The sequence below is a fragment of the Struthio camelus genome, chromosome 10 (assembly GCF_040807025.1).
Source record: "Struthio camelus isolate bStrCam1 chromosome 10, bStrCam1.hap1, whole genome shotgun sequence".
NCBI lineage: Eukaryota > Metazoa > Chordata > Aves > Struthioniformes > Struthionidae > Struthio > Struthio camelus.
In genome coordinates this window covers 4550896-4572001 of record NC_090951.1, presented here as the reverse complement: position 1 = coordinate 4572001, position 21106 = coordinate 4550896, and the positions used below count along the sequence as shown (strand labels likewise).

The window sequence follows — 21106 nt, the reverse complement described above, 5'->3', positions numbered from 1 at the left end:
GGGGGGGGCAGGCGGGCAGCCCCGCTGCTGGCGCCGGGCCAGCCGGGCAAAACCGCTGAGAAAATAGCCCACAAAGGACGGAGCGGGGCCAGCGCAGCCGCGGGGGGACTCGGGGCAGCGGCAGGTCCCCGGCGCCGCCGGTGCGCGGCTGCACGCGGGCGCCTCGGCGTCCTGTCGGCCGTTTCGGATGCAGCGATCTCCCCCTACCGGGCTCGACTTCCAGCACCGGCAAGGGAAAAAAAAGGAAAAAAAAAAAGGAAAAAAAAAAAAGAAAAAAAAAGGAAACAAAAAAGGGAAAAAAAAGGAAAAAAGAAAAAAGGAAAAAAGAGAAAAAAGAAAAAAGGAAAAAATGAAAAGAAAAGGAGGAGGATTCCAATGAGAGTTACTGATTTTTAGGCAAAAGAATGAAGGTTATCTGTAAGATTGCACTCCACCCCTACGCCTGCTGATCCTTGATCCTTTGCTTTCCAGAACCCAACTTCAAACACACGCCACCAGATGTTGTTGTGACCACAGAGCAGAGGTTTAAAACGGGTCTTTGTACGTATTATTGAGTTTCTACCGTAAATCTGGGAGGCTGATTACTTTTTTTTTTTTTGGAAAGTTTACTAAAAACCCCATTCCATGATAAAAAGTATCACACTTCGCTTCCTTTGAAGTGTGCCGTGTGCTGTTAATTAATTTCACACTGATACATTGTTTGTATAGCTTGCAAATATGAAGTCTGAACAGCAAGAAACTTCATTACAATATAGTTATTCAGTGTGCGCAGAGACCTCAGGGAGCAAGATTACCAGCTACTCGTGAGATGTGTCATTTACTGCCATATAAAATGAACTGCTAATCCTGCAAGTAGCTTCTTCCAGACAGAGTCCCAAGTGACATGGAGTTCACTGTAGCATCGGGCCCGAAACACAGCCTTATTGCTGCGGTGCCTCCCTGTGATGGAGATGAGGTCACGGGGAAGAGAGAAGTGTCTTTAAAGTCAATACTAGAGTAGGACACAGCATCTGGGTGAATCACACTATCTTTGTGGACTGCAGACTCTAGATGATAATATAATCACCCGTTAATAAGTCTGAATGTCTATCGATTTTCTTTTGGAATCGTCTTTAGCAACACTTTTTCTTTTTAAAAAGCCTTTATGGCGACCATTATTTGCTCATAAAAAATAATTTGTTTGTAGTCTGCATTTATCAGGCTTTGGCACTAGCTTAATGCTATTTATACCTGTAACAACTGCTGGTGTTGTCCTTGTTCTTCAAGCTTCTCCTGAGCTCCTGATGTTTCCTAGGCGAGAGGTGGCTGATTGAAAATGTCATTTCCCCTGAAAGGAGAAAAGCTCAACCTTGTGTAGGTCTCTGTGACCCAGTAGCTGGCATGGTGGAGAGTGAGGAGCCTATACTCATTAGGAGCTTTTTGTCGTTCCTGTGTAGAAGTGCCAGATTCAAGCCTCAGATATACACGCCTTCCTCATGGGACTAAACCTCTTCTCTTTGCTTCTCTTCCTTTTCTTTGACACATTTTCATGTTTTTTTTTCTTTCAGTGCCTGAAGGAATACATACTGTGCTTAGCTTCACCAGGCTAAAACTGGAGAGGGGAAAATAACTACTCTTCTGGCTTCAGTGAGCCCAGATTTACTTTCCATATGGGAGCTCTCTGAGCCCTCCATCTTCTGCACGTGCATCCTTCCTGCACAGATGTCAGCTGGCCTGGCAGGAGCATCTGTGCTTTTCACAGGGCCCCTTGGAGAGGAAGCACAGCAAGCAGAGAAAGGACTCAAAGAGAAGAATATACAGGCCCACAAAAAAGATAAATGTTGTCTCAGTTAAGTATGGGGTCTTGGATAACGGGACCAATGTTCAGTTGTCCAAACTTTATTAATGAAGTTGAGCAAGGGCCTCAGGATGGGTGGAGGGTAGATGAGCAAACAGGACCCACAGCTACAGCCCCCCAGGAGGCTTAGCTGTTCTCCTAAAATATACTGCTAACACTTTGCCCCTATGGCTCTTTTCCATCATGTTTTTGCTTCCTTTCTGATCTTTTTATGCAGATGATCTTTTTATGCAGATGTCTCCAGCCCTGCTTGTCTATCTCTGTCCTCTTTGTGCACAAGCACTCTCTGGAATAATACGCTCTTTCAGGAAGGAGCTGCTATGAATTTGTAGACCGCAGTTAACATTAGGGTTGTGATCAAGGTCGTTTCTTTGGCTCAGGGAGTCCAGCAAATGAGGGGCCACTATCCTGTGTCCTCATGGTCACACCTGCTACAGGCAAGGCCAAAAGCAAGCCAAAAACGCGTCTCGTCTTCAGCTTGGATTAGCAGAAACCCATCACCATGTGGTTTGCTGCGGGGCTGAAGAACAGACCCAGCAGGCTGGATGCTACTGTCCCAGCTGTGGAGGAGTCACCGTCGGCGGTGGGGGCGGGGGTGGCCGGGGTACTGCAGGTGCGCACATCCACGGCAGCCCTAGCGACGCTCTACTGCCCCAGGCTGCGCGCGTCGCCTTCCAGCGGGGACAACCGCCCGGCCGCCGCGCGGGACGCGCGTCACCTTCCAGCGGGGACAACCGCCCGGCCGCCGCGCGGGACGCGCGTCGCCTTCCAGCGGGGACAACCGCCCGGCCGCCGCGTGGGACGCGCGTCGCCTTCCAGCGGGGACAACCGCCCGGCCGCCGCGTGGGACGCGCGTCGCCTTCCAGCGGGGACAACCGCCCGGCCGCCGCGCTGGACGCGCGTCCAACCGCGGCTGTCCCAGTTCAGAGCCGGCGCAGCGTGGGAGCTCTGGGAGATATCCAGAAGCCCTGGAGCGCGGAAGGGGTTTCTCTACTCGCCTCGCGTTTCGGCGAGGAACCAGGGCCCGGCACGGGGCGTCCCGCTGGAGCCTGCGCTCCCAACAGCTTTGCTCTCACCGCGCCCTCGAAGCCGGAGGCGCCGCGCCCGACGACGGGAGGCCCTTTAAAATGAAACCTTTAGGCCTCCAGGGCCTGAACCGAGGCGAGCAGCGCGGGCTGCCCAAGGCGTTTCGGCGGTCAGCCAAGGGCTGAGACCAAGCGGTTCCCCGGGGCTCGTCCCTGCAGCCGCTGGGGGCAGCGCGGCGCTGGCGGTTTCATCCCCCGCCGCCCCGGCCCGGCCGGGCAGGCCGCGGCCGCCATCGGCCTCACGGCGCCGGGCGGGGCGGGGTGACGGTGACAGCCCGCCGCCCTCCCGCCGCCTCTTCCCTCCCCGCGCCGCCGGCGCCCGCTCCCCATTGGCGCCTCCCTCTTTCAATCCGCCCGGCATTTCCTGGGCGAGCCATGGCGGCGGCGGCAGTCGTGGTGGTGGTGGTGGAGGAGGAGGAGGAGGAGGCGGAGGGGAGCCGTGCCGCGGCCGCCCTGCGGCGGGGCTGCCCGCCGCCCGCTGCCCCTAGGGACGCCGCGCTGTGGTAACTGCCCTCCCCTGGGTCCCGGCGGGCGGGTGGCGCCGAGCTGCCGGGCTGCTGCTGCCGCCCCGCCCGCGGTAACGGCCGCGCTGGCGGTAACGGCCGCGGGGGCGGGCTGGGGGGCCGCGTTTCCCCCTCTCGCTGCCCTGAGGCGCCGCGGCTCCCTCCCGCGATAAGCGCAGTGGAGGGGCTAAAACCGGGAAGAGGGGCCGAGGGCTGAAGGGCAGCGGCCGCGCCGGCCTGGCCAGGGCGGAGGAAGCCGGTGCCGGCCCGGCCCGGCCCGCTCGGGCGGTTGAACAGGGCCGAGCGCCCGGCCCGGCCGCCTGCGGGGTCCCGGCGGTGACATTGCCCGGCGTTGGCGAGGAAACGGTTTTACCCCTCACAGCTCTGACAAGGACTGGCCGTAAGCGAATAGCCCGTGCGGGTAGAGTTGTGGCATCCACAGGGTACGCGCTGATCTGCGTGGGGCAGCGTGCGCCGAACTTGTTGGCGCAGCAGAGCGTTACAGTGAGAAAACAAGCTCCGTCGGGGAGCTCAAAAAGACAGGTGGTGGTTGTTGTTTTATTTATTTATTTTGGCCTTAACCCTGACGTTCTCAGACGAGATCAGCGCGTACCGGTCTTCTAAAGCGTTTCCGTTGCTTATCCAGCCCAATATGGCTTTTCACCGCTTTGCGTGTGCTGCTGACAAGTCCTCTCGCTGCCTTTGTTCCAGACGTACTGCGGCTCGGCCTGTCATGGAGGGAGCCCGGCAAACTAGGATTTGTCGCCCGCACAAGATCAGTGAGTCCTCGAAGGTCGGTACCTTTTGTGTTGCTTGCCAAAACCAGTTACAAAAACCGGCACAGTTTAAAACGGGGGTAGGAGGCCCTGCTTTGGAGGGACGGTGCTCTAGGACAGTGAGGACTAGTGTGAGTTCCTAAAAGAGCTAGAAACGCGGCGATCTAGCCGCTCAAACGTTTCTGAAATATGGATTTGCTACGTTGGGGATTAAAAATAAAAAAGCAGCAGCAAATGGGCATCTGCTCACTGTGACTCATAACTTAAAAAAGAAACTCACATCACTGCAACACAGTATTCTTTTCTACACCAGAACTTCAGTCATTAAATGAGATGTGTTTATGTTGGAAATTTTACATACTGATCCATCTCATAAAATTAAAGCTAGTTACAGAAACAGAGTTAGGCTTACTTTTCAAACTTAATCTTGTCCTTTGTATGGAATGGGAGGTGTGATCCAGCAAATAATCATTAATCCTGTGAAGTCAGTGGGATTTTTTTTACATTTGTAAGGTTTATTTTCTTTGTCTATGATCTCTGTCAGCACAAATACATTGATCTCAGCTGGGAATTCATGGAAGTCCATCTTAAGTAACTCTTTACACAGAATCAGGCTGACAACCTACATTTTATAAGTTGTTAATATCAGCAGTAATTAATTTCATGTTGTTTCATATTGGTGAATACTGTTTTTTTCGTTGCAGTGTAAGCACTAGGTTACAGGCGCTGCAGACTGAGCATCTACCTACAACAGTTAGAAAAGCAAAACTGGTTCAGTGCCTGTGTCTGTCTTATCAAAGTTGAATGAGACAACTTGTCTCATTCTTGTCTTATGCCTCATGGAGGAGCAATGATACTTCATTGACAATCCAAAAGAAATTAGATCCTTGAATCCAAAGGAAGTCAGAATTTTTACAGCTCTAATAACAAATATTTAAAGATAAAAGGAACTAATTTCTAAATGCATCCCTTCCAATATAATCTTTTCCTGAGTGCTGATCCTATCCGCTGTTTAAAAGGTTAGTCTGAATGTAATAATAATTTATCGCATTAAAAATTAATTAACTTGACAGCATTGTTTTGTCTTCTTGCTGAGACAGCAGCTGTCACTGTCCGTTAAACGTAGAATTACTGGTTAATGCTGAAGGTGTTCTACAGAATATAAATAGCTTGAGAAAACTGTTTGTGTTTAGTATAAAACTTGCCTTGGTTTAGAAATGTGCAACTATCAGCTTGTGTTTCTTGCTCACTGAATGAATGGCTAACTTGCTAAGTGGCTGAAGTATATTAATATAGTCTCAGTTCATTTGGTGCCATAAGTAATCATTTTATGCATGGTTTCTGAAGTGGCAGCAAGGTTTCTACAGGCCAGCAAGGATTTTAGCAGTACAAGTTGTCATAAGTATTTGCGGTCAGGATTATGCTGCTGACTCTACAGCCAGTTAAATAAATGGGGATCTTCAGCAACTCTTACATTCTTGTGTAATCTTGTTATGCAAGATGGTGGTATTAGAGAATATTGAGAGGGATGATCAGCCACTTAAAAAGATGAGAAGACTGTGGTTTTGGTTTAATCCAATAACTTTGTCTCAGAAGGCAAATTCAGAATAAGGTGCTGTAAGCTGTTAGTTATTATCTGTTCATCCTCTAAGAAAACCTTTCTGACGATTGCCACAAATGTATGGTTTGTCCTTCAGCATGTTTATTCTTCTTCCCACCTCCTCTGCCTCTAGGTGTCTGCTTGGGCACCTGTATGACATCAGCATTTCTCAAGCTAAAAAAGACGATAACATCTTTACGGTTTTTAAAACCCACACTTTTTTTTTTTTTCTGCTACAGTTCTCTGGCCATTATATTGTTTAGTGGAAGTTACTTCACATCGTGGTCTCTGAATTTAAAATACAATCTAGAACGTAGACAAAGTATGAGGCGCACTCAGAGTTTCGACCCAGAAAACTTACAATTATTGAAGCCTCTCTAGTTGGTTTAACTCTGTATATTTGTGTGAGTGCAGTTACTCCAAAAGAAAGCTTTTTGGCTGCTTAGCCTCCGTTGTTTAGAAAAGAGCGTAAACAAAACTAAAGAGAAACCACTCAGATATAATGCTAAGGGCATTAATTTGGGAAATTACATCTGATAAAACTTTCTTTGTAGATGAGGTCTAAGCAGAGAAGCAGACAGAGGCCCAGATGTATGCCATCCCCCTGCCCTTCCCCCAGTGTCAACAAACGCAATGTGATTGTTATAAAGTGGCCCTTGAGTTTTCAGTTTGGAGAGGATATAAAATGCAAATTCCCATATAGGAGTTAAATGTTTTATTATTATTAGCTGAAGGGTAAGCAATTGCAGGCCCTTAGGGGATGGTTATGTTCCTTGTAGGTTCTTTCTGAGCCTGCCAGGTATATACTGAGGGCTCTTTATGAGTTTCAGGACATGATCCTGAAAGAAAATCAGTAGACTGAGTTTTGCTACAGAAACCTGTCTCTGTGTGCATCATATTGTGGAAGCATGTCTTGTTATATATATTAGAAATGCTGCTGCCCTGGCTAAACCTTATCTGTCACAGCACGTTTGGCGGTTAATGTGGATCTACTCTTTGGCAGACTGCCTGTCACTATACCACCAACTGTTAAAAGGCAGACGTGGGAGGTCAGGCTCCCAAACTTGGTATTAGCTTAGAATGGTTGGCTGCCCTTATGTCTGGAGAGTGGTGAGCTGTGTGCATTAATTCTGGGCATATCATATAAAAGTATGATTACCAAACTATATATACAGAGTGAGGTTTCCATGCAGTGGAAAAAAACTTGGCTCTAGCACTTGAACTTTTCCCATTCAGGTGTATAGAGAAGTCTCCAAGTGAGTTAACCAACCTATTGATGGCTTAGCTAGACAGAAATAGTCATGTGCTGTCTGTCTGGGAAACTGGGAGCACCAAGAATGATTACGACTTTTAAAGCAGTAAATGGCAAGCAATAGTTTGGGAAAGGAAAGGCTGAATGACTGAGAGGCTTCTGAGAAGAACTCAGGTCAGCTGTGTGACCTTTTCCAAAATGGATATGGACTGAGACAGCCTTTCGGGGTCAGAACTCTCTTGTGGGAATGCAGTCTGAAGGTGTAGGACTGGGCAAGATCCAGAGACCTGCAGCCAGAAACGTTTAGAGCTAACTTAAAACAACACAGAGATGTTCTTCCTTTCCGCCCCCTTTAGTTTCTTTAACATGTTCTTACAGGCTCTGCAAGTCTGTCTGTTTTGGACTTGGTAATTAAAATTATGTATTTGCGTTTAACTTCACCTGGCTTTTATTGAGAGAGATCACAAGCTAACTGACTGTACCAGCATTCCATTCCTTCAGAAGAAAGATCCTAAAAAGCTCTATCACTTGACATACTAGAGTGACCAGTCCCTTCAGTATGTCTTCTAGAGGACATTCAAGGGGTAACAAAGTGTTTCCAAGCTGGTTCTTTTAAGACTGATAACATGAGTCTGTGAGAAAGAAGGGAACGCTGCTTGCTTCAGAAGCTCTACGGCACGTACTGAGCTAGTGGGAAGAATGTCTGGACCAGAAGGGTCCCAGAAGGGCAATTAACAGACATGTTAAGACGGCATCTTCCTCTTTTAAAAAAAAAAAATATATATATATATTTTAGTTGAATTCATTAAAACAAAAACTACCTTGGCTTCTGGAAGCAAGTAATAGTCACATGGGAATAAGTTATCCACATGTGTGGCTTTGCACATAAATAAACAACTATTATTTTTTGAAAGCGGTCTGCGTGCCTGGAATAATATGGGAAGAAAGACAGGGATTTTACCCCAACAAGCTTACCAATGCACAGCTCTCAAAAGATTTAAGAGGGGGTAGCTGTCAAGTAAGCACTAACCCAAACGATACAGGGGCTGAATGAAAATTTGGCACACTGCTGCATATATGTCCCTCGCTCCAAATATTTAGCGTGTAGCTTGGTTGTGAGGGACTATGTAAAAAGTCGTTTGGGGAACAAATAAGAAAGAAAATGTCAGCAAGATATCTTGAAGACAATGAGTGGAAAAGTTTCAGAAAATGATGGTTTTATAAATCATGAGGGAGGAGGTTTGGATGCAGCATTGTGGAGGAGGCAGGAGTAAATTATCACAGAAATGGATAATAGGAAGTAACAGAGCCCATAGAGGCCCTTCAGAGTGAAGGTGAAGAGCTCATAGGATGTCACATGCCAGGTGATTCAGATCAGAAATTACTGCAAGTATGCAGCACAAATCGGCTTGCTTTCTCCTGTGTGTGTGAATATCTCTCTTGAGAAAACACTATAAGAAGGCAGAAGTTTCCCTTGCTAAAGCAAACATTAGTCTGATCCGGTTTGTTTATTGCAGGTGTACAGATGGGATGACCACTCTAGTCTTGTTCTTCAGAGTCTGAATGAGCAGAGGCACCGAGGCCTCTTTTGTGATATTGTCCTTGTGGTGGATGAACAGAGAGTCCCTGCCCATCGGAACCTCCTAGCTGTTTGCAGTGACTACTTCAACTCTATGTTCACTATTGGTATGCGAGAAGCCCACCAGAAAGAGGTTGAACTTTTTGGAGCCTCTTATATAGGTCTCAAGGCTGTGGTAGATTTCCTGTATGGCAGCGAGCTGTCTTTAGATGGCGGCAATATTGACTATGTGCTCGAAACAGCTCATTTGCTGCAGATCTGGAAGGTGGTTGACTTCTGTTGCGAGTATCTTGAGAATGAAGTCAGTGAGGAGAACTATCTGTACCTGCAAGAGCTAGCCTCTATTTACAACCTGAAGCGCCTTGACTCCTACATTGATTCTTTCATCTTGCAGAACTTTGGCACGCTGTCTTTCACCCCAGACTTCCTGCAGAACGTTTCCATGCAGAAGTTGTGCCAGTACCTGGACAGCAGCAACGTGCAGCAGGAGTGTGAGCATGACTTGCTGCAGGCTGCCTTGCAGTGGCTCACCCAGTACCCGGAAAGGGAGAATGAGGCTTACCAGGTTCTGGATAACATTCACTTTCCTTTGATACCTAAAAGCGATCTTCTCCATCGAGTCAAGCCTGCTGTCTGCTCCCTTCTTCCCAAAGAAGCAAACTGTGAGGGATTTATAGAGGAAGCGGTGAACTATCATAATAATGTCACTGCTCAGCCAGTGCTGCAGAACAAACGGACTGCTCTGAGAACTAGCGAGGAAAGGCTCCTCTTTGTGGGCGGGGAGGTTTCCGAACGGTGCCTAGAACTGAGTGATGATACCTGCTTCTTGGACATCAGAAAGGGGCAATGGGTAGCAGAAACGCCTCTGCCAGCCAGACGAAGTCACCACTGTGTTGCAGTCTTGGGAGGCTTCATCTTCATAGCTGGAGGCAGTTTTTCAAGAGACAATGGAGGGGATGCAGCTTCAAATCTCTTATATAGGTATGATCCCCGCTGTAACCAGTGGATAAAGGTGAGACTTGAGCTGTATTATATCTCTGTTTAAAGTCCTTAATGTTTGGAGTGTTTTCCTCTTTTTTTTGTGGAAGGAAAGTGGTTGTTACAGTAGTCAACATGTAACAAGTTTGCAAATGGAAAATTGACTTCTTTAACCAAGGAAGCAGCGACTTGAATCCCTTGTGCGAATGCTTTAGCTACACGTGCAGGGAAAGAGTTTGGGGCAGATTTTCAATTTCTCTTAGCAACTGGGCATCTAATCTGCTGAAATTCCTGTTCAGCACCTAACTGCAGCTCTTTAAAATTGCTTTTGAGAATAGTGTTGGAGTGGGCCTACAGAGGTGATTGCTTAGTTCATCTCTCCCAAGCAGTAGCACACACAACTATATCAAAATTGGGTCTGCTGTAAAAAAAGAAAACCTCTCTGACACTTGCCAAATGTCACTTCGCTAAATGTCTCTTACAACAAGCTATTTGCTTCTAGTCATATTGTAAAATCCTGCTGCCAATGCAAGACCTATAAAATTTTACACTATTCCTGCATTTTTGAGCCAATAATCCTCTGTGGTTCAATTCTGGTTTTGAGTGCTTCCAATATACTTTATTCGTGGAGTTTTGCAAGGTGACCCATGTAACACTGAGACATTTATAGAGTGGCCTGTTTCTTAAATGCTTTCTGTCGTTCCCTTTTTTGAAGCAGGGTCCTATGTAACATGGTACTGCCAGAAAAACAAAAGTATTTTATGAATATCGTGGATCAAAACCAATAGTTCTCTTTTTCAAATTAATGGGAAGAAATAACTGTCCTCAGACATGAATATACATATATACATTAAGTGTGCTTGCTCACTGGATGTTTGAAGATGTCGACATGTTATTTTTCGACAGGTTGCCTCCATGAGACAACGACGTGTAGATTTCTACTTGGGAGCTATTTCCGACATGCTGGTAGCTGTTGGTGGCAGGAATGAAAATGGGGCACTTTCTTCAGTTGAGACCTATAGCCCTCAAAAAGATACATGGTCCTATATAGCAGGCTTGCCAAGGTAATAGAGATAAATTTGGAGAGTTATTCTGTGCTTGAAGAGTGGTGGTGGAGGGCGCTTACGTGATTTTAGCAGATGAATGGCTTTCTCTAGGAGGGAGGCAAAATGAAAAGTAACCAACATTATATTAGCAAGTGTACCATATAAGCAGTATTTGAGCAGCCAGCTCTTCCAGGCTGTGCTTCATATTGGCTCGAATGGTTTTGATTTCTGTCCCAAGGCCTATCTGAAGGAAGAAAGGCAAGGGGCCTTGTAATTTTCCTCTCTAGGTCTTCATGTTTTTCCAAAAGTCACTCAGAGCTGAATCTTTTCAGGGGTCCTGTTTATGTCTTGATCAAAGGCTTTTATGACTTGTTCAGCTTTCCTTTTGTTGCCTTGCTGTGGTCATTTTCCATGTAAAGTGTTTGTCTTTTTTTAGCTACTTATATTGGTTTTTGCGGATGATCCACATTTACCTGTATACAAATACCAGATATCCTTGGCAAACGTGACCTCTTTCTCTCAAGTGTGCAATCTGAGTTAAAACTTAGCTGCTCTACTTCTCAGAGGCTTTAGTACTGAAGCTCTTATTGTAAGTAACAGCAGTGCAGGGCATTACTTGTACCTGGAATCGGTATTTGGATGGTGACTTTGTAAGGCTCGTAGGATAGCACTTCATTTGCAAACAGCTGTTCAGATTTTATAGTATCTTATGTTCTTGAGAATTATGAGGGTATTAGCTATGTAGGTGATATTTTCAACGATGTCTGGAACCTGTGGCCTCCGCAGTAGTGCTTGCTTTCTTAGTGGCATCATTGACAGGATACTTACAATTTGATTTTTAGAATTTAGGGTTTTTTCCTTATTCCCTTAGCTGCAGAACTGCAGAGCCCTAGGCAGCCAGTGAAGGCACAGAAGCCTGTTACTCAATTCTATTTTGGGCAGGTGCTGCAATGCGAGTCTGATCCAGGCTAACAGCTGGGCTTGAGTGCTCTTAAGAAGCAGGATGCTTTTTTTTTTCTTCTGCTTATGTAGGCAGATCTGGCAGTTGAGGCTACACATCACCATCTTCCCTGGAAAGCTGCATATGAGAGTATCTTTAGTTCCTGTGCCCTTTTGTTACTTGTCATGACTTGTGAGATCCTAGTAACATCTCACAGAAATTGCAGCACAGCTGTTTCAAACAAATTTTTTCAAGAAATGTGAATGTGGCCTGACTGCCTTGTATGTTGTTTTTAAAAAAAAAAAAAAAAACACTTGCCTTAACAGGTGTTGATTTGATTCCCCCCACCCCCGCTTGCTTCCCTCTCGCCTTTCCACCATATAAAAATTGTCTTTGGGTATGGTTGCATGGTTGACTTAAGGCAACCAGACTGTAAGCTGTCTGAAAAGGGGCAGTCTTGTCTGTCTGTTCTTACTGCTTCCGGTGTGTTGACTTTGGGAGTTTGGCAGCTCCAGCATTTAAAAGTGAACTTGGGGGGGGGTGGGGGGGGCCAGTGGGAAGGGACTAATTTTTGGTTAGATTGGCAAGCTGGTCAGCTTAGACCAGGCAAGTGTTCCCCTTATGGAACAGACCCCAGTTATATCAGCCTAGCTGGTCCTTAAACTGGTTAAGCTAGAAGCGCAGTGACTATTTTAAGCTATTGCTGTACTCCAAAGAAATAGTCCTGTGTCCCGTCTCTTCCTGTCTGCTCTACCCTGCTCCTTTGCTAACTCTCCCTTGTGCCAGCTCAGGTATTCATGCAGCTGCATGGCGAACTATCTGGTTTCTCGTTTTTCCCCTATAGCTGCTCTCTTACCTGGTAATGCATTTTTAGTTACATCTTAATGGACATTTAGTACCTACATATTTTTTCTGGCTTTTCAGCCTTCTCTCTGCTGTTTGGGAACTTCTGCATTGGACAACACTGTTAGCAGCAGTGGTTTTTTTTCTGTACAAAAGGAATAAAGTTAAAATAATGATATTCAGATTGCAAAAGACAAAGATCAGTGCTGAGGTCAACAGCAGAAACAGTCTTTCTGAAAGCAGGTACAAGCTAATGCCGCTTGAGCTCAAGGAGAAATGTGGGCTGTAGCAGGTGTGGAGAGCTGCTGGAAGGGAACGGGACAATCCTTTATGGGTGTACCTCAGATGTATTTGCTGACAGCAAAGGAAGGATGAGAGAGTTTTGTGATCTATTCAAGACTAGGAAAATGCATGCTGGTTACAGTTTCTTCTGCGCATTCTTTGCGTTTTCCCTTTAAAATACTCTGCATCTAATCTGTCATGTTTTCCTCCCCTGTCACATGCTTTTGTTTCTCATACTGATTTTCATTATTCTTTTTGCCCAAATGACATCTTCCTGAGCCCTAATCTAGCAGCAAGTCTTTTCTTCTCACGTAGGAGGAATTAGACGATCCAGTCCTCCGCTTCCTTACTGTCATAGTCTCATCAGAAAACATGTCCTACTGTATCCTTTTTGTTTACCACGTTTTATATCTTGCCCTCTCTGAAGGGAACATCCACGGTTGGTTTTTTGAAGGGGATAGTGGTGGGGGGTTGATCCTTTTAAGCGTGTGGTCACAGGAAAGAGGCTCCCTGTCCCTAGCTCTGGCGTTCCTTCTGACTGCTCTAAGCCAGCAGCTGTATGGCAAACTATTCCTTGGAGTGATAGACAGGTGGTGTTCTGTGGTGATGGCCTGTGTGTAGCTTGGTTAGAGCTGTGTGGGGTGGGATTGTCAGAAGTTATATTTGCTAAAGATTTCACTCAGAAGGTGCAAATAAGGATTTTTCTTTTCTTTCCAAAGAGTGATGGTTTGCCATGTGTGTGGAGATTTTCAGGGGAAAGGCAACGGTTGCATCCTTGATACATGGCCTCCTGCCCGCTTCCAACTTCTATGTCCTTGTTCCTGTACGCAGGAACAGTAACGCTCCTCAAAGAGCGAGCTTTGCAGACTCTCCCCCTTCCCCCTCCATTTGGTCAAAACAATGTGTTGTTTTCCCTAACCACTTTCCTTGGAAGGAGCTGAGCTGTTTTGAATGAAATAGTGCTGTCTTGCTGGAAAAGAAAACACCACATCCTGAGGCAGATGCTTAATGTGGAAAACTTCAGCCAACCTATCTAAATGATGGAGCTGGTCCAAGTCTGCTACAAGTGAATTTTGCCTGAACCTCATTAGGGTTGGTGGTTATAGGATACCTTTTACATTCCTAAGAGAGGTCCTATATTTTTTAGCCATTCCTCCAGCCTCTTTGGGGGGAGCAGTTGCTGCCACAGTTTCCAGTCTGGAAAGGAACAGCAGTAGCTGACTAGCTTGGCAGAGCAGAAGCTGGTGCAATGTGTTCTCATCTTGAATAGCCTTAGCAAAAGCATGCTGCAGACATCAGTGAAATTAACTGTGTGGCCCTAGGTTAAAGTTTGGTAGAATAACTGAGAGCAGTTCTAAAAGGAAATGTGTTGGAACAGGTTAATGAATGATGGCAGGTGTTCTACTAGTCTTGCAGGGTTGTAACAGATGGACTCATAAGATTCTGAGTAACCACAGCTCGCCTGGACTTTGGTTGGAGTAGGAGATTCCCAAAGCTTTAGTAGAGTTGGGCTGCGTGTGGCCTTCATTCTGCTTAAGAAGATAAATCCTAGATTTTCTAGTGCTTACTGAATGGTGTTACTGTGACAGAAGCTGTAATTTTTGCAGCATTATATCTGGGAGGATTATTCAAAATTGGCAGTTTGTTCCAGTATGTTCTGAATTGAAACTTCTTTCTCCTTAATGGCTCTGTCTTTTCTGTCCACTTTCTTATAGATGAGCAATGCAACAAGCATTTTGGCAGCACCATCTATAAGATGGGCCTGTTGTATTCAAATGTCCTGTTCTGTTGCACACTTAAAAATGCCACTGTTCTAACTGCAGGGCCTACGGAAGGCGTTCTTTCTGATTGGTTTAAATTTGTGCATTTTTTTCATGCAGTTTTCTATTAATCTAAAGCCTAGTATGTGCAAATTTAGGATGAGCTTTTCATAAATTAGGCTAAGTGAAAACACCTTAGCCTGTTTCAACAGGTAATCTGCTTATATTGCAAAATAACAAACTCACAGCCAATTTGATGCTTCAGATACGATTGCCTTTTCGAATTACTGTTTTGACTATTGTTATTCGCTGGATGTGCCCATTGATTAAGACCAAAAAGGCTTCAGTGCTTTTTCTATAGCAGTCTATGCTAGACTGCTTGCAGGTACTTAAGAGGAAGTGTCTACTGCTTACCTGTATAGAATTCTGCTTTGCTGTTAGTATAGGAAAAGGTTTAGCCTACGTCACCCACAGTCAGTGAAGTTATTTTAAAAAAGTCTTTGAAGAAGTTAAATGTTGTATGTAATGGGACTGCTAGCAGCAATACAATAACCTTCTGTTATGTGTTGGATTCAATGTCACCATACTTTTCTTGTTTTGCCTCCTAAAAACTATCTCTTGTCTGACACTGCCTCCATAGTGTGCTGTACTATATATCTTCCAAGTAGCTTGCTGGATAGAAGATGTGGGTTTAAAATCCCACCCAGTGTGGGAAAGGAAATGAATTCATTTCGTCCAGCCTGTTTCCCAAACAGGTAGTCTTGCTTCTCAGACCCACCCTTCTGTGTGTGTAGAGAAGCAGAGTATACCAACCAGACTGGGTGTCACGGGAGACATATATATATAATCTTGCCTTTAAGCTTCTTATGAAGCAAGTGGCTAAGAAGCAATAGAGTTCTGAAATCTTCTTTTCAAGTTCTCCAGGGATGGTACTGTGGCCCCCAAAGCTGCAGTGTCTGTCCTGGGCATTCTGTGTACTTAAGCCAAAGGTGTCAAGGATTTTTGCTTCTTGTAGCAGGAGCTTGTTAAAATAGTCTGATTCAGACACTGGTCAGGGATCAAAGTCTTTGGTAGGCCCCTAGAATAATAAACATCTTCTAGCTTTTCTCAGAAGTATCGTGCTTTCAGGGTAAACGTGGCTTTTCTTGCTTTTCTTTTCCACCTTTTCCCTTGGCACAAAAGTGCTTGGTATTTTATGTGTATGCAAGAAGTTATGGTACATCCACATTTAGTTTTAAGCATGTTCAGGCATGGTTCAAAAGCATTGCAGGCTAAAGCAATGTTAACATAGGTTTGTCTGCCATGGAGGTTGAGTTGTCTTGAGTCCTTGACTACAAAGGATGGTAGTGGAGTGCAGCATGATGTGTATATTGCTCTGTAGCCCCATGGGCATTAACTTGTTTAGGCTTTTTGTATCAACGTGTGCGCCAGTTTGGCATGGCTGGTGCTGCAGCTACATCTTTGGACCAAAAAAAGCATGTGCAGGAAGGGTGTGTTCAAAGAAGCTGAGGCTGTCCCTCACCTTAGCATTCTACTTTAAGAATTCAAAAGGGTTTGGTCAGAAATATGCTTATGCAAAATTAAGAACAGCCTCAAGAACTGGGTTTGTAGCGGCTTTATTATAGCCAATCAGTGATTTTTCTCTTTGTCCTATGGAAACAGCATGCCTGATGTTGGTTTCTACCAGCTTGTTTTGCCTTATTTCAAATATGGCCTCTGATCTCTGATTAATAAGGTCTGTTGACTTGTTCTGAGGTGACTGAAGAAGTTATAACCTGTATAGCAGAAGTGGTAGAACAGATAGGTAGCTCATGAAAAGGACGCTGAATATAACATGCCTGTAAACAAACTGGGCTGTGAGCGCTGGTGGGTGTGAACACTGATTCATGATGCTGAAGTTGTGGAAGGGGAAAGCAGTAGTAGTCGTCTTGTTGGTTTTTCTTGGTTAATCGCTACTGTTAAGTCTGACAGGTATCATGATTATTTCCTCTCTCTGTCATAGAATCCCTTGCTGAGATGTGGATTTTTTCCTCTCAGGCCCTCTCAGACTGATCCAACCCAAGCACTGGAACAGGAAAATGGGAGAGAAGGCCATGCCAACTAGAGCAGGATGGGTTACTTCAGTTGTATGACACACTGTAGAGGATGCCTTAAAAAGTGATTGTCATACCTTAGCGCTCTGTAGCGAACAGGTATGAAAAGGATGCCTTCAAAAGTGATTGTTGTACCTTAGCACTCTGCAGCCAGCAGTATGAATGTGGAGAAAAGTTACTGGGTAACTAACAGCATTAGGGATTCTCCTGTCTTCCCTTACTGTGAAGTTTCTTGTTTAGTATCAGTCCTTGTTAAATGCTGGGTATCTCAATAAAATCTGTAAGTACTAAGATGAATTTTCTTGTTTGCCTGTCCTAGGTTTACTTATGGCCATGCTGGAACAGTCTACAAGGAATTTGTGTACATTTCAGGAGGCCATGATTACCAAATTGGCCCATATAGAAAAAATCTGCTCTGCTATGATTATCGCACAGATGTTTGGGAGGAGAAAAGGCCAATGATCACTGCCCGGGGGTGGCACAGTATGTGCACCTTGCAGGACCATATCTACTCCATTGGAGGCAGTGATGACAACATAGAAACCATGGCCCGTTTTGACATTCTGAGTGTGGAGTCGTACAGCCCTCAATGTAATCAGTGGACCAGAGTTGCTCCTCTGTTGCAAGCAAACAGTGAGTCAGGGGTGGCAGTTTGGGAAGGCAAGATTTATATTCTTGGAGGCTACAGCTGGGAAGAAACAGTCTTCTCCAAAACAGTCCAAGTTTATGATAAGGAGAAAAATAAGTGGTACAAAGGAACTGACTTACCCAAAGCAATTGCTGGTGTGTCTGCGTGTGTCTGTGCATTGAAACCTAAAACAGATGACAAAAAGAAAAAGTCAAAAACAAAAAAACATCAAGATCGAGGAAGATGACTACTTCTGGATAACCAGACTTTGAGGGTGGACTGCAAAGGAACTTTATATTGAAACATTTCTTTCTAACCTTGATTGTTTTCTTTTAAAATGGAAACAAAAGAAAGTGTCTTCTGCAGCCTCAGAAAATGTACAATTGAATGTGGGTTTTTTGGTGGGTTTTTTTTTTGGATTGAGCTCATGTTTAAGGTTAAAAACAACAAAAACACAAACTGCAAAACCCCCTACTACTGTGTAAGGGGTGAGGTGGCAAGAGAGGTTATGCCACTCTCCTGAATGTTATGGCATAGTCTTTTACTTCTGTGGTTCATGGCATTTCCATGCACATCGTATTCTATTGATGTTTTAAAATGAAACTGAACCTTTGGCTGAGATGATAATGTAGACAGAAGGCAGAGTACTGAGTGTCTAGTTTGAAGTTACATAGCAGTTCAGAGAAGTTCCAAGAGCAACTGCTAAGAAAAAATAAAATGGAACTTGGACATTGTTGTAAATTTTGAATTTTTGTTCCATTAAATTTCATTTACAGTGCGTTCTTTAGTTGTTAGTATCAGATTTCTGGAACACATGAGTGTTCAAAGAGAATATTGCTTTTGGTGAATGCAAGTCAGAGTAGCTTATTGAGCAAATAACTTCACTATACTCTTAAGATTCAGAAGATGTTACTAGGTGGCTAAAGAATAGATGGGAGTGACATGGGCTGGGAGTGACAGCACTGTGAACTCTGAAATCTGGGAAAGATTACATGAACCTGCATCCCTTGTTGGCAGCAGGAACTGTTCAACATTTTTCATAACTAAACACAAGAGCAAGCTTTTCTTAGCCTTCAAAACCTGCCCCAGAACGAGAAGAAAACTACTGAAGTGCTTGGGAAGAGTTGAGGATATGGATGGAAACTGTATAGTTTGCCTGGAGCTTCAAAGCAGATGGAACTGATACACTTCATTGTGAGGCTGGGGGTGGCTATGCAGGTAACGGGGAAAAATGGCAGGAGGAGCCTCTAGGTGAACCTGAAGCAAGAGTATGTCCTTCCCAGCCCCTTCAGGCCGTAGAAGCTGGGATCTGCTTCATTTACCTTGGGGCTCACAATGGTTGCTACTAGTAGCAAGTGCGCATTTGGGATGTGTGTACTGGCACGTCTGCTATGAAGAAGACCCTGATTAACCCAGGGTAATTATTTGAGATTCAATAATCCTGAGGAAAAGCAACTTGGATTTTTTATTTGAGCTAATAGCCCACTCCCTCCTGCCCAAGTTCAAAATGGATTTTCATGGAACTGATAGGCTTGGTGGGGACTCCAACCCAGGGCTTGTCAGGCATGCAACAGAACATCTTCCCCAGCAAGAAGGGTTTGAAACGGAGAAAATTAAAATATTCTCAGGGCTGCGTTTGGGGCCCAGACAGAAGGACTGTGAATTGCATGTTGGTCGGTGTCACGTTATCCTCTGCATACCAAGTAAAGAGATTTCTGACCCAAGTGTTAGTCCGTCCTCTACAAACACAGCTGATTCTGCTGCAGATGTTAAAATTCCCCGACTGTCTGGCCAGCCTTGGGTCATTCACCCTGGGGCGTTTTACAAACGCACCTCTGACTTGCAAGGAGTTGATCACCAGCAATCTGATCCAACCGCTTTAGTTATTGTAATAATGCCAGGCCACAGACTAGTATTCCTCCTTCCCAAAAGAAGAAAGTTTTAGAAAGTTTTTAAAAACTTTTATACTCTTTTATAGCACATTTTGCTAACTTAGTCTCTTGTTTGCCATATATTATTTACTATGGAAGCTACTGCTCTCTAACTGTGGCCCTATTGTTGCTGTCAGGAACTCATAACTAGATGGATCTTTCAGTCTACGTGTATGGTTGGTTGGGATGCGATGCAGCTGTTAAAGCAGCATTTACATTCTTGTCATTGTTAGGCAGTCAGCTATAATTGTGACTATTGTACAGCCTCTTCACTGATAGTCCGGCTTGTCAGACATGCTAATAAACATTCTTTATTTTCAGCTATTGGTGATCTCCTGAGTGGATTTCAAGAGCTTTAGTTTAAAGTTCTGCTGGGGAACTTTTTTATTATTATTACTTTTTTTCCTCCCCTCTCTCTTTTCCCTCAGTCTTCCTTTCACAACTCCCTTGTCATGCACCATAAGCATCTATTTCAATTTGCCCTTTTTTTTTTTCCACCCGGTGCACATGCAGTCAATATCCTGATACCCTGTTTTTTGCAACTCTTTATGCATTAATGAGGATTAATTGGAAAACAGTAGAGAACATTTTTGCACTTAAAAATGTCATTTGAAGATCTTGCAATTTAGAGAATTCCTAGATCTGTTACAATAACTTGTATTGAAAGAAGTACCTCTCAGTAAACTTCTGGAGTGCAAGGAAGTTACAGGACTCTTTCCCAGTGCTAAGAAAGGATTTGAGAAAACTGGTTATGAGATGAATGTTGTAAAACTCCTTGATATTTTTGGGGGTGTTTAAAAAACATACCTAAGGAGTTTGTCTTTCACTTGCATTAATGAATTTGTTTTAAAGCCTTTGTACATTGCATGAGGTAATGGTTATTATTTTTTTATCCTAAAAATAAATACATTTTGGCTATGACAAACTCATTAATGAGTTTCTTTTATATGTGTGTGTGTATATATATATATATATCTGAAATCCTTGCTACGTTAACTGACAACAACTACTTAGCTTGTGGGGAAGTTTTCACATGTAAGTATAGAACGAAGATTTCAAAGACTTGCTTTATTTCTGTTAGTTGGTTGCTTGTTCCTATACTCTCCCCTTTTAATTAAATGTGCTTACGTATTACATTGATGTCTGAAAAAATAAATCCAATTTAGAATATTGTATTCATCACTGTCTGACTTGTGTGTTGATTTAGTTGATGTTTTCTGTATTGATAAACTGGAAAGAAGTAACTAATTATTTTAAGGTGACGTTAATACTGAATGCAAAGATTTTACTAGGCAGAAGCCAAATGTAACAATTTGAACTGAAGTAGAAATATAAATTATTATATGGCTAATCCACATTTCCCCCCCCCAATCACGCTCCAAATCATGCAGTCCTACGTAACTTTTCATGTTCTTTTTGTAGCTGTGACAAAAGATCCAATCCAATTTACAGTGGTCTCAAAGATAGTATTTAATGGGGGCAGGGTAAACACCATTATGATTTCGTAACGTTAAGCTTAATTATGTAGGCAAAATACTAGCTCAATACTCATCAAAGTGAGTTTGTTTGGTTCCCCTCCCCCTCCAGTCATTATTCATTTATTGCCCTTTCAGAAACAAAGGCTATAAATGAGTATATGACATCTCTCATATTATTACAGGCTACTGGAGCATCCTATGTGTCATTGCTGTAAGAATATTTCCATTATTAAAGGAACAAACGATTACCATTTGCACACAGAAAACCCATTGTAGTAAGTGTTGCTAAAAGCACAGTTTGGCAGGTTCCCCCCTTAGTATGGATGGTGTTTACCTAGCCATGGCTTATCATCACTCAGGAAGTGTTAGTAGTTTATTAGTAAGAGGTACGTTATTTTGAAGCTGTTTTAAAACATGAACCTTCTAAACGCTGAACTGCTCTGTCAAATTGGAATTTTGCAAAAATGAAAGGGAGAACATTTATGTATGCGATGA

The 21106-nt window shown here is 44.2% G+C and overlaps 1 protein-coding gene across 2 annotated transcripts; it reads left to right on the top strand.

The window, feature by feature from the left end:
- Positions 1-3221: 3221 nt before the first annotated feature.
- On the top strand, positions 3222-20312 carry KLHL36 (kelch like family member 36). 2 transcript variants are annotated; one of them, XM_068956213.1, is made up of 5 exons: positions 3222-3425; positions 4137-4218; positions 8571-9644; positions 10517-10674; positions 16894-20312. In XM_068956213.1, exons 2-5 carry the CDS (start codon positions 4159-4161, stop codon positions 17447-17449), a joined length of 1848 nt encoding a protein of 615 aa, XP_068812314.1. In that variant the 5' UTR covers positions 3222-3425; positions 4137-4158; the 3' UTR covers positions 17450-20312. The 2 variants fall into 2 exon arrangements, with proteins under 2 accessions (XP_068812314.1, XP_009681200.1); XM_009682905.2 differs by lacking the exon at positions 3222-3425 and adding an exon at positions 3644-3825.
- The last annotated feature ends 794 nt before the right edge of the window (positions 20313-21106 follow it).